This window comes from Sinohyriopsis cumingii, chromosome 11 (genome assembly GCF_028554795.1).
Source record: "Sinohyriopsis cumingii isolate HCF-2022 chromosome 11, ASM2855479v2, whole genome shotgun sequence".
Lineage (NCBI taxonomy): Eukaryota > Metazoa > Mollusca > Bivalvia > Unionida > Unionidae > Sinohyriopsis > Sinohyriopsis cumingii.
In genome coordinates this window covers 95984949-96003539 of record NC_142971.1, presented here as the reverse complement: position 1 = coordinate 96003539, position 18591 = coordinate 95984949, and the positions used below count along the sequence as shown (strand labels likewise).

The 18591-nt window shown below is 36.4% G+C and overlaps 1 protein-coding gene, 1 long non-coding RNA gene and 1 pseudogene across 2 annotated transcripts; 1 reads left to right on the top strand and 2 right to left on the bottom strand.

Moving 5' to 3' along the window:
* The first annotated feature begins 59 nt into the window (after positions 1 to 59).
* Positions 60 to 3509, top strand: LOC149789060 (uncharacterized). The gene is made up of 3 exons (XR_016424297.1): positions 60 to 200; positions 685 to 903; positions 2833 to 3509. It is a non-coding gene; the product is annotated as an uncharacterized LOC149789060 (long non-coding RNA).
* Positions 3510 to 3549: 40 nt separating this feature from the next.
* LOC149789059 (uncharacterized) lies at positions 3550 to 5212 on the bottom strand (annotated as a pseudogene).
* Positions 5213 to 8308: 3096 nt separating this feature from the next.
* On the bottom strand, positions 8309 to 13479 carry LOC149789058 (uncharacterized). Its single transcript, XM_089973576.1, has 3 exons — positions 13438 to 13479; positions 9214 to 9394; positions 8309 to 8838 (listed from the first exon to the last, which is right to left on the bottom strand). The coding sequence occupies exons 1-3, from the start codon at positions 13477 to 13479 to the stop codon at positions 8309 to 8311; spliced, it is 753 nt and encodes a 250-aa protein (XP_089829702.1).
* Positions 13480 to 18591: the final 5112 nt, after the last annotated feature.

Below are 18591 nucleotides of genomic sequence, written 5' to 3'. Positions count from 1 at the left end.
AAGGTGACGAGACGCGGGAAATAATGAAAGAATGTGAAGGAGAGCTCCGAACAGTGGTTGTTGGAAAGAGCTATGTATGTCAGGCTATTCCAGGCCGATTTACAAGTCACTAAACATATGATTTGCTCAAGAAACATAATCTACATGTCACCAAAAGAATCCTTCAGCCGACGGTAGCTGCACAGCCACGAGAAATACCGGTAACTGTATAAAATATATATCGATGTGTGCAGCCGAATTTGATGCAGATAAATGCAGCTTTTAATGAATAGGTAATATCAGCCCCTCATTCGAAAATCAATATCATCACATGTTAAGGGCTGAAACAGTCTCCTGTTTGTTTATAAATGGATTTTTTCTCACTTGTAAGAAAGGCTGTATAAGTGTATTGCATTTCATGGGTCGAGACATATTTATAGGCGCATAAGTAAAAGGTACAAGTTCAAATTTCAAATTTCTCATATGTATGCGAATAGTTGATTTTTATAAACTATTATATAAACCCTGTTTTATGTGGTAAGCGTCTACTTGCAACTTAATTTTACAGCGCTGTACTGATTGTTTTACCTGTTTCTGACTGTAGTCAGTTTGTGTCATTGTACTGTGCTGTTGATGTGTTCATGAATATGAGATTAAATTTGACAAGAACAGCACTATGTATTAAAGAAGAAAACTCTATTTTAGGTGTAATTGTGGACATTGTTTGGTAATGCCCACAGCAAAGGAATGTGTATGTTGTTATGACATAAAGAAAGTCAGAAGTGTCTGCAATGAATACCATGGGATACGATGTATAACACACCATCCATTGTTCAGTCCAGTGTGTCTAGACATCAATGTTTTAAGAGTTGTTTACTACCAGTATAGACAACAATTTAGTGAATGTCCAGAACAAGGAAAAGAGTAAGTAAAATGTCTGTAATTTTTCATGTTCTTTTGTTTTCATGTTATATGCATGACACCATAGTATTGGGGTTATTAATACAGCAAATAAATGAACCTCTTTTTCCAGTCATTTTATGCTTTCATGGATTTAACCCTTGTTCTGGAGGCCTACACTGTCTAACCTTTATTACCCCAGTGACACTGATAAATCATGCCAAGATAACCACATATGCATGTACAGATATTGTTTTATTTCATTTTTTGTGTCTCGCTAGGATTTTAAAACTAGGAGTCCAGGACTCCCATTTTGGTAAAAATAGGAGTACCACCATCAAAAGTTGCAGTCCTTTCTTTCCTACAGAATCAACACAGACGTGAGTGATTCTATTTTTAGATGGAGAGGTTTTTGTAATGTAATCACTCACTATACTTTAGCTTCATTACAACAGCCTAATGACAGGATCGCAAATTTATGGTTTACTTATTTGTATACATATTTGTAGTAATTTTAGGAAATAGTGTCTGATTTGCTGTTTTTTCCCGTATTCTCGCAAATACAAGTCAAGTCAGAAAACAGCTTAGACCTTAAAGCGCATCTCGCGAATTCCACAACATAGCATTGTCTCATAAGTTTCTGACGTACATAATTTGCATTTTAAAGTTAAATCTTTAATAAAATAATACCTAGGCTTTAGTTTCAATGATTTGTATATTTCTGGATATATTTGCCTGATGATTTAAGAAAACATTATTTAATAAACTGGTACATCCCAGACTTAGCGAAGTCCGCCATTATTTGCCGTTAGGCCTACTGGTTCACTTACAGTTTCAAACTAATTTTATGACGAAATAGTATATATGAGGCATTTAATATATATCCAGATCACCGATTCTGATCTTAAAACACCAGTTTATATGTTTTATCATCAAAGGATAGCATGCAGGAAATTGATAGTTGCCACCTTACTTGGAGAAGGGTTAATGGTCAATCAGCTATCAAAACATAATGCTTGTGAATGGGCAAGAGTTTGTTTGTCAACGTAATTGATATAAAAACTAGGCCTAGCTACTGTTACCTTTATGAATACATTTCGTTACAACACTAGAACTAACCGGGCTAAGGCGAGGGGCATTTTAAAAAAATACGGTATGGTCAGTTAATGTACCTAATAAATAATCACAGGGCGAAGTCGTTTTTGCTTTCCTAACAAAAGAAGGCAAAGTTTACATTCGGAAATGAACACAATAACGAAAGCTAAAGTTGTTTATTTGATGTACTTTTATATATGACCACACGTACATCTCAGGGTCTTTCTTCCTCTGAATTCAATCACTGTAAATATCAATACATTTTCCCACCCGGCCGCCAGTCAAAGCCTTTGAACTTGCCGCCCAGCTATTGCATCACGTTCTTTTTTTATGTACTCTTATAAAATGGCAACATGTATGTAGATCAAAGGGTCTTTCAGTCACTGAATTCTGTCATTGTAAATATCAGTACAGTTAATTGATCAACACATTTTCCCGCAAAGCAGGTGGCTGAAGCAGGACTGACAAGTCTTTGAATTTTGCCGCAAACCTATTACATGCGTACGGAGGACTCCCGCCTCAGTAATTTTCTGCGTCCCAGATCCCAAAAAAAAAAAATATATATATATATATATATATATATATATATATATATATATATATATATATATATATATATATATATATATGTGTGTGTGTGTGTGTGTGTGTGTGTGTGTGTGTGTGTGTGTGTGTGAGAGAGAGAGAGAGTGTGGAAGAATTATATTTGGAATCATTTAACTTTATTGATATCATACAAAATAAGGATAAATCACACTGGGCCACTACTAACACTATCTACTAAAACCTTTGATTTCCTTTTGATCTAATGCATAAAGCATATTTTATTTCAACTTAATTTTCAAATTATTATTTCAGAAGACATCAGTATACAGCATATAGACAAATTGCTTGGTGGTGTTGCCACTTCTTGGGTAACGAAGTGAGAGTCATCATTCCATCATGTTTTGTTCAGAGGATCGGTTCTTCCTTTCCTGATCAAAAATTGAACTACACTTGCTTTCATGAGGCTGACAGTAATTAAACCTGCTAAGAAGATTCTGAATAGCAATATCCGTGTCTGGCCTCTCATACAGACTACATAATGGTGGTAATACATCTACCAGAAGTTTTACTCCTTTATCATTCATATGAGACACCTATCTAATTCTGAATGCTGTTTTCATCAGACATTATCTTACCATACATTGAGTCAACAAGGATTTTCCTGATAGTGTATTCTCCTTTCTTGTATTTTGGATACGCTTTTTTTATATCTGGCTCTCCCATCCTTAGTGCAAGCTTGCTCTCTTTGGCTGTTTTCATTAAAATGCAATGCAGCTAGCCAAAGCCTATTTCAAAGTAAATAAAGATGTAAAATATATAATTCTATCAAAATACAGATAATTTAATTTTATAGATACTTTATTTGCAAACATTCCAAAACACTAAAAACTGTTATACAATTTTACATTGCAGGATATCAAAAGATGAGATCTTGATGTCTATGATTTAATTTGAAGATGAATATACTGGACTATAAATAAAAAATTGGAAAACCCGAATCAGTATTTTTTGTGTGCATTAATTTAAGAGTTACCTTGAAAGCATTCTTTGATAGGAAAAACCAATCATCTTTGGTGCAAAATGATTGATCATGGAGTGGTATCCTTCCAGTGCTTAAGTTTGCTCTCCAGATGACAGTATTGGTACATCTTTTCTCATTTGACTGCTGATCACAATCTCTTCAAGCATTTCAAATACTTTAGATCCTATAGGTTATATTCATCAAAACTTGGTTATAGGACTCACGATACTAATTCAACTCCAACAGTAAACATATGGAAACACTATCATATTCAAAATTCAATAACTTAAATTGTCTGGGTGCTGATGATGAAACCTATAATTAGCCATGCACATCTAACCTTGGTGCAAGCTTATGTGTAGAGAACACCATATGAGCCTCGCATTTTGTTTACATTCATTTGCATGAAACACACGTTATTGATTCTGCACCAAATGAATCAGGTGCTACTTTCATTATTGAGTACTCCTGAGACAAGCCTGTAAAAATGCTAAAATTGCATCAGTAGAAATTTGTCTATATTTTTTTAAAATTGCATATAGGATAAGCTCTCAAAAGATATTTTTACTAAAATTTTAACTTTCATTATTAACCAATTATGGACCACCAAACCCGTAAATACTCTATTATTTCTTCACCCATTTCTAGACTGGTTCAAAGTTCTTCCGTATAATTAGTGACGTGTGTCCTTTATGATATTAATGTGTGCACTAACAAAAATGTATCTAAATTCAATAAATTACTAGACCAATACAGTTAAGTCAAAGTCACATACCTATATGACATGTACTCCAAAAGATTATTTTGCATACCAAATATCATTGATCAATAAGAAATAGATATGCTAATTAAACAAACTCGATGGACCTAAACAAAACATTGTGGCCAAAAATACAAGTATTTTGTATTTTTTACATATAAAAAATCAACCATTTTTTTAACCATTTGAACCACTCTTTTGTCTCTCTCTCTCTCTCTCTCTCTCTCTCTCTCTCTCTCTCTCCAAAGTACCATGTTTACATGAGACATATAAATCACCATGGTCAGGATGTACAATATTGATGTGGTTTATAACAGACTTCTACTTTTCCAGCATTAATTCTTTGTTTTGAAAAGGCGATGATGATGCAGTCGAATGCAGGTGGTTGACCAAGCTCTGTATCCATGGAGTTATATCTGAACAGTCTTTTTCTTTTGATAAGTCAAAGAGTTTCTTTTTCAGTCCTGTATATAGAAACATACATCAAGAGCATCATGAAATGAGTGTTTCAACAATACCTTTCGCAAGTCAGTTGGAAGGGTTTTTTAAAAATCATTTTTTTACCAACTGATTGAACAAGATGTTATATTAGGATTATGTACAATTTCTGTACTAAATGAAACCATCTACATTGGGTATGATTTTGAGCGTCACATTAACAACATTAACACTTGTTGCATTGCCATTTATTTTACTCTGGTTCTTCTTCACTTCATAAAGGCAAGTTAAAGATGAATATGAATGCAAAAACATTTTGAATTTTATTATTCTTACCTTTAATGTTGAGTGTCTGTCATATTTTCCCTCACCCACTTCACTATTTGGACATGTCTGTCTGTAATTAGGGCTTTGATTGGGATCCCATGGTACTTAAAGAACTCCATACTTTTTACCAGACCTTCCTTTTCCATGTGGCAGCTGCTCTTTATCTCATTACTCTGTAACATAATGTTGGCACAATATTAAATGATATGCAGATTTATATTTAATTTTGAGGTGTTTAATGCCGCACCCAACAAAATTTCACTTACCTCCTGTCAACCAGTTTTATTAGTATTTTTAGGCAAATAATGCCACTTTTGACAATAATTCGGTTGTTTTGTGTGTTGGCTAGTTTAATTTATGTAGGAAGCTGTAGTATCAGTACAAAACCTCAAACCATGCACAAGCAACTGACTGACAAACTTTATGATGTGAGGTCAAACCATGTACACCTTGTTCCAAATGGGATTCATGATGTGAGGTCAAGCCAAGTGCACCTTGTTCAAAATGGGATTTATGATGTGAGGTCAAGCCAAGTGCACCTTGTTCCAAATGGAATTTATGATGTGAGGTCAAGCAAAGTACACCTTGTTCCAAATGGGATTCATGATGTGAGGTCAAGCCAAGTACGCCTTGTTCCAAATGGGACTCATGATGTGAGGTCAAGCAAAGTACACCTTGTTCCAAATGGGATTCATGATGTGAGGTCAAGCAAAGTACACCTTGTTCAAAATGGGATTTATGATGTGAGGTCAAGCCAAGTACACCTTGTTCAAAATGGGATTCATGATGTGAGGTCAAGCCAAGTACACCTTGTTCCAAATGGGATTCATGATGTGAGGTCAAGCAAAGTACACCTTGTTCCAAATGGGATTTATGATGTGAGGTCAAGCCAAGTACACCTTGTTCCAAATGGGATTCATGATGTGAGGTCAAGCCAAGTACACCTTGTTCCAAATGGAATTCATGATGTGAGGTCAAGCCAAGTACACCTTGTTCAAAATGGGATTTATGATGTGAGGTCAAGCCAAGTGCACCTTGTTCAAAATGGGATTTATGATGTGAGGTCAAGCCAAGTGCACCTTGTTCAAAATGGGATTCATGATGTGAGGTCAAGCCAAGTGCACCTTGTTCAAAATGGGATTTATGATGTGAGGTCAAGCCAAGTACACCTTGTTCCAAATGGGATTCATGATGTGAGGTCAAGCCAAGTACACCTTGTTCAAAATGGGATTCATGATGTGAGGTCAAGTAAACTACACCTTGTTCCAAAATGGATTCATGATGTGAGGTCAAGCCAAGTACACCTTGTTCCAAAATGGATTCATGATGTGAGGTCAAACCATGTACACCTTGTTCCAAATGGGACTCATGATGTGAGGTCAAGCAAAGTACACCTTGTTCCAAATGGGATTCGTGATGTGAGGTCAAGCAAAGTACACCTTGTTCCAAATGGGATTCATGATGTGAGGTCAAGCAAAGTACACCTTGTTCCAAATGGGATTCATGATGTGAGGTCAAGTCAAGTACGCCTTGTTCCAAATGGGACTCATGATGTGAGGTCAAGCAAAGTACACCTTGTTCCAAATGGGATTCATGATGTGAGGTCAAGCCAACTACACCTTGTTACAAATGGGATATATGATGTGAGGTCAAGCCAAGTACACCTTGTTCCAAATGGGATTCATGATGTGAGGTCAGGCAAAGTACACCTTGTTCCAAATGGGATTTATGATGTGAGGTCAAGCCAAGTACACCTTGTTCCAAATGGGATTTATGATGTGAGGTCAAGCCAAGTACACCTTGTTCAAAATGGGATTCATGATGTGAGGTCAAGCCAAGTACACCTTGTTCAAAATGGGATTCATGATGTGAGGTCAAGCCAAGTACACCTTGTTCAAAATGGGATTTATGATGTGAGGTCAAGCCAAGTACACCTTGTTCAAAATGGGATTTATGATGTGAGGTCAAGCCAAGTAAACCTTGTTCAAAATGGGATTCATGATGTGAGGTCAAGCCAAGTGCACCTTGTTCCAAATGGGATTCATGATGTGAGGTCAAGCCAACTACACCTTGTTCAAAATGGGATATATGATGTGAGGTCAAGCCAAGTACACCTTGTTCCAAAAGAGATTCATGATGTGAAGTCAAGCCAAGTACACCTTGTTCCAAAAGGGATTCATGATGTGAGGTCAAGCCAAGTACGCCTTGTTCCAAATGGGATTTATGATGTGAGGTCAAGCCAAGTACACCTTGTTCCAAATGGGATTCATGATGTGAGGTCAAGCCAAGTACACCTTGTTCCAAATGGGATTGATGATGTGAGGTCAAGCCAAGTACGCCTTGTTCCAAATGGGATTTATGATGTGAGGTCAAGCCAAGTACACCTTGTTCCAAATGGGATTCATGATGTGAGGTCAAGCCAAGTACACCTTGTTCCAAATGGGATTGATGATGTGAGGTCAAGCCAAGTACACCTTGTTCCAAATGGGATTGATGATGTGAGGTCAAGCCAAGTACACCTTGTTCCAAATGGGATTTATGATGTGAGGTCAAGCCAAGTACACCTTGTTCCAAATGGGATTTATGATGTGAGGTCAAGCCAAGTACACCTTGTTCCAAATGGGATTGATGATGTGAGGTCAAGCCAAGTGCACCTTGTTCCAAATGGGATTTATGATGTGAGGTCAAGCCAAGTACACCTTGTTCCAAATGGGATTCATGATGTGAGGTCAAGCCAACTACACCTTGTTCCAAAAGGGATTCATGATGTGAGGTCAAGCCAAGTACACCTTGTTCCAAAAGGGATTCATGATGTGAAGTCAAGCCAACTACACCTTGTTCCAAAAGGGATTCATGATGTGAGGTCAAGCCAAGTACACCTTGTTCCAAATGGGATTCATGATGTGAGGTCAAGCCAAGTACACCTTGTTCAAAATGGGATTCATGATGTGAAGTCAAGCCAACTACACCTTGTTCCAAAAGGGATTCATGATGTGAGGTCAAGCCAAGTACACCTTGTTCCAAAAGGGATTCAAACCTATAACCATGTGGCAAGCTAGTAATCAAGAGATATGTGTAAACAAATGACCATAAGATCAAGGTCATGCATACCACTATGTAATAAAGAATGTACATGATACAATTTAAACTGTAACTTACAATAAAATTATCAGAACCCATTAATAAAATTTGTTTGATTAAAATTGTACATTTAATTATTGTGCTCCTATATTATTTTATACCTATACAAGTTCCACATCCACAACAATGCCCTTGTCTAAGTCTAGCATACTGTATCTGCCATATTTGGCACTATGTCCAGGAGTGTCAGCTCTACCATCTCCTCCAAGTGTAACAGATAACTGCTGTTCATTGATCTCTTGCACATAGGTTCTTTGAAAATTGTTCCAAACACTTCCAATAGCAGGATACAGGTAGAATTTCTGTTGGTTGATAAATGTTGACATGCTTATGTAAGACACATTCATGAATTTGTACATGTGTAAGGATTTGCTTGGAAATGAACCAGAAAATAAAACCCCTGCTGATATTAGGAAATTTCCAGCTGGTTTACTTCTAACAAAAGGCTGACTAAACCAGTGGTGCACATAAAAGTAGTTCTTGCATTCTTGTTTTATTTTTACCAAAGATCCATTCACATAAACAATTTCACCAACTGTGTTTGAACAGTGCTTGGTGCAACATCTAAATAAATCCATCAAATTTGATTCAAAGACTAAACAATTGAGTTTCCGCATCAGTAGGAACATTCCTGAAAAATGAAAGTTTGATCCATACATTGAATAACCATTCCATGGTGAAGAATACTACAAGAGAAATACATGTCTTGTCCTTTAGAGCGGTCTTGTAACTTGAATAGCATGATTTTCTTCAATTTAGCATAAGCTTGCTGTACTTTTATATCCATTATTATCTTCCATATCCTTCAATATGCAATTCATAACTTGCATCTTAAGACGGTAGTGGCAGTTTATCGTTTCATTACAGTAATGGACAGAGGGCAGTATCTGTATAAGCTACCTTGCCATTTGTCTGTATGATTGTGTAAGTGAATTCAGCCAATAGGCGCATAATATAAGAATATCCTCATCTGATGACTGAGGGGAAGTTGGTGGCCCATAGTCACTGTCTGACAAGTCATCTTTCACTGGTGACAAGAGTGGTTCCTCAAAACTGCTGGCTGATGCACTTTGTTGGAAAATGTTTTTAGCTGTTGGTCTGGTATCAAACTCAAAGTAATTTGGACAGACTAGCTGGAATGCATCTCTCATCACTGGTCTATTATCAATAAAAATTGGTCTGCACTCCTAGATAAATGAAAATAGTTTATAAAATCAGAACAATTTTACATACGTTTTTTATGTACTTTCATCTACATTGGGAGTTTAAATATCGTGTTTCCAGTACAAAGATAATTTTAAGGTATTAAATTTAACTATCAATTTCCTGGTATAATACAAAGTACTTGACAAAAGAAAAGGCCAATTATGTACCATCAAAATTCTTTAAAATAGTACTTGTTTAACAACAAAGCATACATTTAAGTTTAACTTACTAATAAATTGAAACAGTATATATGGACATTGTTTATGATCATCCTACCATCCAGATAGGGCTTACTTCATGCTATTCCAAATGGCTTTGATTTTGATTTTCTGTTTTCAACTACTGCCTGGAAAAGATCATAATCAAAAGTGATTATCTGAAAGTATATGAGTACATGTGCTTATCATCTTCACTGCAGGTCGAGTCGTTGATTTTGGCGCCTTAATGTAAGTCTGGCATTTCTTAGACCACTGTTTTATCTTTTTGTTGACATGGAAACCAATGGATGCAGTCAGATGCTTCACTTTATCAATTTCATATTCTACCTGAGAAAGGTCAATTGCATGAGTTTTATTACTTTTGAATACTGTACTTTGTTTGGGCAAGTTATTCTAGCATTTAGAAAGTTTAAAAAGACGAAATTATTTTTTGGATAAAGAAAAAAGATTTCAAATTTCCTATGATGAATTCAATAAAAGCCCCTATCCTCCATAACAGAATGTGTTTAAAACATTAAAAAAATGTATTTTTAAATATCGACTTATATTTTGCTTATGAAGAGCAAACCTATCCTTTTCTCCAAACATTTAAGCTTTAGTTCTTCCTTTAATTTATTTCTAGAAATATGACATGCATTTTGTTAAAACATGTTGTTGTCAGAAATGTCACTCATAAAAATATGGATTAACATATATATATATATATATATATATATATATATATATATATATATATATATATATATATATGCAATGAAGCTAAATTTTATGTACCTATTTCATAATGTGAAATGAATTTTCTAATCCTTGATCCTGAGTTGTCTCACTGTCTGTTTGTTGTGAACATTGTATCTCATGTGCAGCAATAATCTAAAACAAAACATACCTTATTAGAGAACATTTATCAGTCAATTATACTGATGGCTATTCGCTGACTTCCTAAAAATAATAACTCTGATTGGCAGCAATATCACTTTTATTTCGTTTTGTACTGAATAAATATTTATAGCTATTGTCTCGATTTGAAATGTTTGGTTTACATTCTAGTTAAATTTGTCCAGGATAACTTTCAGTCCACGAAGATCAGTATGATATGGAAATAGTTTGGATACAAGATGGCATGATCGAAGGGGAACCAGATATATTATTTTGTTTTTGTTCTAAAAAAGAAATAAGTGAGAAATGATCACTTGTTCTAGATGTAAGATTATACCTCACTTATCCATTTCGGTCACCGCTTTACATCGAGTGCAACGTTTATACCAATTATCTGTATTATTCATTTTATTTCTTCGTCTGTGATCAGCGTGCTTCATGTATAAATCTAAGACGAAATTGATCCGTTGTTTCTTATCTGTCGATTTATCTTCAGTTAGCTACAAGGATGCACTGCGAAAAGTTTAGCTAATACATACTCTGCTCGCCCGACAGAAGAGTTCTGCTTGCATCTTACTAATGGAATAGTAACCTCACACTGTTAAATGTCTTTTACCACAAACTTAAACTTGGACTCACCCTCAGGTTTACATAATTTATTAAGATAATAAATTATTTCATATAGGTATAGTACAATTTCGTGAATACAGAGTTCCATGTATGTCAAGATTATGTGACTTCGCTCATTTTCTTCACCAAGTATCTGGAGAAAATTCTACTACAATGACGGTTGGTTTCTGATTGGTCTTCATGCTAGTACCAGACTTCCTGAACTGAACGGAAAGCTTAATTTTAAACTGTTTGTGGATATAAGTATTATTAATACTTACTATTCGTGTCAATACAAAGTAAAGTCAAAATGTGTCTTGTAATAGTTGTGGAAATCATATTGTCATCGAAAGCACCATTAGTCGCCACAACCACCAACATCATCATCAACGTGCGTTGGTACTACCCCGCGTCACCGTCATGCTTTCTATCCACCTGTACCAATTAGAGTCAGTGAAAGCATAGCTATAGTTTTCGCAGCCTCGTTGGGTGCTTTCAAGATTAGCGTGGTACAGTTTTTAATTCTGATCAGCGAATAAAGCATTTCAGTATAACTTTTATGTGTGCTGAGTTTTGTGTTGATCCTGTTGGAATGGTAACAGCACAACATCGCCGCTCTGGAGATCTCATCCTCAAATAGTTTGAGGAAACTGTAACTACGAATTAACATCAGTCCTTGTTGTCAAATATTAGACTTGTGAAATATCATTGTGCTGTTTAATGTGCAAAAATCAAGGTCAAGGTTAGATATATTGAGAATGACATGCTCCACAAAACCATGCAATACAATAATGTTCCTTAGAGGTTAAAATAGAGAATGGCTAATGCTAAAAATATATCATGTTTTAAAGTAGTATCAAGCTGGTACGTAGAATATTAGAAAGCTGAATATCCCATTATACGCCTTCTAAGTGTTTAATAATTTAACATCTAGACCACTAGTAGGGTACGGCTACAAAATCCATTTTTCTTTTAATACCAATACGGCACTGAACTTTTGGAATTTATATCATTAGTCTTCTTTCGTACCAAAGGTGTAAGTCAGCCAAGAAGTCATAAGGTCGATAACTGACTTTGTTGTGCAAAAGCCATCTAACTTCTTTTAATTAAAATCACCTTGATCATGGACCAATTTGTTACCTAAAAATCGATAGGATTATTCCTTAACCCAAATGTATGCCATGCTAAAAAGTGTCCTATTGTCTTATGTAGATTTAATGTTATTATATGGAAGCCATTCTTTTTCTAAATGTTAGTGACCTTAACCATGAACCGCTTTACCCCAAACTCAATAGCTTCTTCCATATCCAAACTGCAAGCTATCAACGCTATTTTGGTCAAGGCATGTGACGTAGAACTGGTGTCATTGTGTGGAAAACAATGTATTCTTTTAGTTAAGGTGACCTTGACCATTTACTATTTCACCCCTAAAATTGTTCCTTAGACCCCATTCAAGCCATCTACAGTGGTTAATAATAACAGGATATTGGAGTACTCAAGTACTTGTAGGGAACCCCAATTTCTTCATTTATTCACAATAACCTTTGATCATTGACCATCGACTTGACCATTGATCACTGACCCCGATGTTGATGGGATTCCTCCTTAATCCACCCAAGTGTGTGACATCCTCAAAGTTTGATAACTGTTGATTGTGGAAACCTCGAATTCTTGTGTTGAGATAAAAGTGGTAAAAGACATTCAAAAGGATGGACGCACACCGTCATAACTCTAAAATATTGCAGGCGTTCATAAAGGGTATCATCTCTTTCCAACATGTGTGCACCATACAAGGTGCAAACTGAAGAATACATTTCGTTCTATGAGCAAAATACATTCAGATAAACAGCATTGTGCTTTCATCTAGTGTAATCTCTAAGATACACTCGCATATGACAAGTTTCTGGACAATTTGGTAGACCCAATACTTCTGTTATTAATCTTTGTAAACGTCGCTCTGATTGGATGTTTACAGTATCGATTTCTTTTGTGTTTCCCCATAAATCGTATATGATGTTGTTTTCTAACAGCCCAGTCTACATCATGACAGTTTGGCAGATCCAATGTTAAATGTCTGATTAATTACGTGTTTTACTTTCAACACTTTACAACTGTTCCTGCCATACAGGTTTTCATACGGATCAATCTGTTTGTCATAGTTTCAATATCGGATTTCACATATTCTATTTTCGAATTGACAACTTTCGAACAAATACATATGTTTTCATTTTGTCTAATAAATAATCTTTAACTAAATACGTAAGGTCTCCACTTTGCGTTTATAGGTCGTATTCGTCAGTTCTAGTCGAATCTTCTCTCACCTGTTTGTCAAAGGTCTCATTACTGTTGTCTATTGCTTGCATCTTTCTTTCCTGGTATACCTTTGGTGGTTTTCACAACAATGTGTTCCAGAGAATATTTGATATCCAAGAGTTTTTCGAATCTTTAACATCAAACGATTCACCTCCAACTGCCATATTTTGCTTATTTAAGTAGCAAAAAATGAGAGAGAAAATCAGCTGGAAAATGATTGGGATTTATCGATGATGATAATGTTAGCAACCCAGTTTCTACGGAAACTAAATTATAATTCGGTAAATGGAATGAAACAAACTAATAATAAAATAAAAAATATGAAGCCTATGTCCATAGTAGATTGTAATGTTTTCAAATCAATTCGAGATTATGCATCTAACTTTATCTCTTCAGATAATAGAATATATATATATATATATATATATATATATATATATATATATATATATATATATACCTAATGGTTACAGGCATAAAAGGCATACATTTAAATAACAGACAATTCATAGGTTCAGTATAAACTTTATTGTAAATATAAATAATCTTTGGCATAATGGGGCCAAATACTGTCAAAGCACACTGCACCAGTCGAGCTCTGAATTGTTTCTATAGGAATACCTAAGGAAGAGAGACTTGGGTGAGTTTCTGGGGTTGTGAAGAGTGTCCGACACCTGTATGTGGAGCCGCAAGAGGCTGATACGAGGTTTATAGGGACAATGATAACCGAAACTCGATAATTCTGATCCTGAGGATTACTATGACAACAAACATCAGCTGATACTCCATACATGCACCGTAGGAAGTGGGTATGAAGTATATGCGCATAATAGCTGAGTACATTTAAGTACTGACAGAAATTGGGGGTCGAAAGCAAACTTGTGAATACATTAAACCATGGTAATGGCCCAAACGAAATGAAGGGAGCCCTGTGACTATGGAACAGTACGACTGTAACGAAGGCTCCCAATTTAAGGAAATGTAAGGATAAATAAAGATAATAATGTTTGAGAATGCAATAACACTGAAAACGCAAACACTAGGTTTCGAACCGCATGCTAAGCCTGATGTGCCTAAAGGTTTCAATATTAGATATACGTATTAGATAACCAGTTAGGAAGTCACATGTACACTAATAGAAGATACAGCTGAAATGACAATGTAGCATAGGATGTGAAAAGGAATGACTGGCATGTACAACGTCTCGTAAGTAATGTAATGATGGTATCACTAAGAAAAGAAGCGGAATAGTGCATTGATCGACGCAAGTGTGAACCTACAAGTGAGGCACATGCTGTGACATCTGCCTCTACACAAAGCTAACTCTATCGGGGTGTACCTGAATATATCTACAATATACATTAGAGGACCATCGACTTAAGGTTGGATCAGATGGTCTGGAATTCCAGCCTCAGCAGCAATGGTAGCTGCCCCAATGTGTAAGGTGAGTCCATTATAGCGATGTGAATCAGCGTCGATGGTAGCGATAAAGATAGTTATATTTAAGATGCGACCATTGTTCATGAGGGACAGTTGTTCACCATTGGAGCTCCAGCTAATATCCGAATAGGATGGAATTTCCTCATCACATGTAATATGATATCCACACCTTGACGGGTAGTGTCATTCTTAGATGCTCTATGACGCAGAACGGATAGGCGTTTATCCATATGAAATATTATGTCCGACATACACAGATTGTTTGTTGCAGAAAAAATCGGCTTCAAGAATAGCAAATTATACACACCGCAAAAAAGCATAAGAAGCCAGCGCACAAGTAGTGTGTGTGTGTGTGTGTGTGTGTGTGTGTGTGTGTGTGTGTGTGTAATTTGGATTTTAAATGTAGCTTTAACAATTTTTCAGTCATATCGATTCAATGTCTGAAGTGTGGCAGTTTCTAGTGCACTGGGGCATCGTGTCGCAGACATGTAGCTTGATATCCCACCCAGTCACATTATCCTGACACCAGGCCAACCAGTCCTAGCACTAACCTCGTAATGCTGAGCGCTAAGCGAGGAAGCTGTTAGTACCATTTTTGTAAGTCTTTGGTATGACTCGGCCGGGGATCGAACTCACAACCTCCCACATCTAACCACTAGGCCACCGGAGCGGTGTAGTTTGTAGTAAAAGGTCAGTGCACTCAATTATAAAATATATCAAATCAGAGGCCCCAAAGAGGATGCCAGTTTGAATGGGACAATCCATTTGGAAGGAATGGTGTCCAATGCACATGATACTAAATGTATATACACAAAATGTTCCTGAGCAAAAAGAAGATGGTTAGGAAGAACTCTAATGTAGCGCGCATAACATGACCAAGACTATTGTCCTAAGTCTTAATTAAATGGTCCTCCATACCAACTCCAGATGTGGCTGCACCATGACCTCCAGCCAAAGCACTTTGCTGCCGCAGATTCAAATACTGCTCCAGACAGGACATGGGACACAGCCACGACTTCCAAAGGATTGAAATGTTGACACCAGCATGTAAAGGGTCACTTGTTGTTTTTGTAATTTTTTAAAAATTAAAGATGAGAAGGTGATGATAACATAAATTTGTCTGTTGAAGATGTCACTAATGTTACATCCTCAGATAGTTGCATGAGGAATTTCTCTGCAGTGATCGAACCGTAAATTGCCCACATTCCAAGAATCCAAGAAATGCCACCAGACACATGCACTGCAGCAGCAATTCCAGAGCCGATGAACTCCCTCTCGCAATAAAGGTGACAACTGCCCCACCATCCAGTATGTAATAGGAAACCTGGGCTTCTTATGATATGTTGTTCCTTTTTATCACATAAAGTATACTTTGTAACCTGTCGACTCCTGAAAAGGGTTATCATGACCGGCATGTAGGTCATCAAATTCCTGCAAGGTACAGCTTAATTGTTGATTGATTGATTTTATTTTTAACGGTGCATCAGAATGTTTTATAAGATGGTCACCTATTCAATGAACCCATATGAAGTGAAGTGCACTCCAAGGAACCCATATGAAGTGCATGCCCTATGATGTGGACGGCTGTATTAATTTGTGCACCCATGAAAACTGAGTGCAGAAAAATTGGAAAGCAGAATCAGGCCGTAGAAACTGCCATAAATATATCCACCACAAAGACAGCTACAAGATAAAACCAGTTTACTCTAAATGTGATCAAGATGGTCAGTACAGATCGTCTGACAAAGAGAACGTCTCTTGTTTAAGTTTACAATGAGAACGTTGCTCGTACTCCAGAGATTGCCCTAAGAGGGAACTTGAAAAGAAGATCCAACAAGTAAACAGAAGAGTAAAACCTTTCATGACGCATGGAAATTTGTGGAAGCCACAGCTCCGCTTAATCCAGCTTGGAAAACCTGCATCAATGCGTCTACGGTGGAAAATAAAACGTCCACAATATAATGTCTATAACCAGACAGATATTACATTACCAGAAGTTCAAACTAAATTCAAAGTTTTAACGCTACCAAAACCCATGCTAGAAGCTACCCAAACAGAGAGCAAAGCGAATAACTCATATAATGATTGAGACATTGTGGTAAATTAAGACTGCTACAAACGTAAATCCATCAACATCCAGCCTATGAAAAGAGCTGAAAACCTTGTCACCTTCGACACAAGATCAGTATGACACTCAAGAATCACAGCTCTCCCACTGAGAAACAGGGAAAGTCTGTGCCATCAAAATGGTATCAAACGACTGGCGCTAATAAAAATGCATGCTCGAACCAACTAAGGAAAGGATTGGAGAATCTACTGACTTCCCAAAGGACCAAACAATCCTATCAAACTATGTTAATAAGTCTGGGAGTCCAGATATGGTTGACTCTGGAGAGCTCCTTGATATCGTACAAGAGAAAGTTCCCGAAAGTTCCGTACCACCACTTTCAAATGCTGCAATTAAAATGTAAATATTAATTAAATGTGCCTTCTGCTTAAAGAACTTGTCCTTAGATTTGACCTTCTAGAATCCATCTTCTTTTACTTGACATCTTTTGGGAGGCTGTTCCTGTATACCTTGGAAGTAAAAGACCCAAAAAGCACAAGGACTCCAACTCAGATGGCATTGAACAGGGCAGATTGTGAATTGCGAAACGTTTCAGTCCCTCACTTTGATAGCTGACAGTTTTGTTTTGACAAAGTATTCATCTAATGCCTTTATTCGCAAAGATACTTCAAGAAATTGCCAGAGATATAATACCATAGCAAGATAACTTTTGCAAATGTGCAAATTCGAGGTTACATAAAAGGGTTCTTAAAAATGTCAATGCCTATACGACAACTGAAAATCTGAATACATGTTGTGAATGCCAAGCTTAAGCTAGTCGAAACATTGGAAAGAACAAGATGAAAACATTGACAGTCTATGTTTCCACGCTGAACTCTGACTCTATATTAAATCAGTATGGAATATGGTACAAAATTCATTGGCAAACATAAATACAACCGTATCGAACAAATTAAGAAATCTGATGAAATAACATCTGCTAATCCCGAAATCTCAAATACATTAGCCGCATCATTCAAAACCTGACGGAAAAACGTTCCTATAAAGCTCGGTTCTGCTAACGCTGAATAATAGACTAAATCTTTCATTCTCAGATAGCTTCAAGACTCTCTTTATCGAGCCCATAACGTTGCAGTAAGACCATATGATATCGATTACGAATCACGTACCTGATACAGCTCTCAGTACGCTGCTAAGCATCTTTCGATAAAACATTTGAGAAAATGGTGCCTTTCCCGAACTCTTGACAAGAAGCAACATCGAGACTTGTACCTTAACCTGGAAAGTATCATACTGGTCCTTTCAACTATTTCCCAATATCACCAATAAGGTTTAATCGCTAAACTATGGAACTGATAATTAAAGAGTTCTGTAATCTAAAATCGACAAACTTCTATCAAACGTTCAGTGTGGATCCAGACGTCAGAGATACCCAATAAAACATCTTGTCAGACTTGAAGCATTCATTATTTTCATAAAGGAAGAACATGTAGTTTTTGTTTTTATCGACTTGGAGAAAGCTTATGGTACCACATAAAAGTACAACGTAATGACTACCCTTCCTAACTTAATCTCCATTGTTTTGAAAGATGCCTATCAAAATTATAAGCATAGTGAAATGCCTTAGTCCAGGAAATGACGTGTCATTATATGT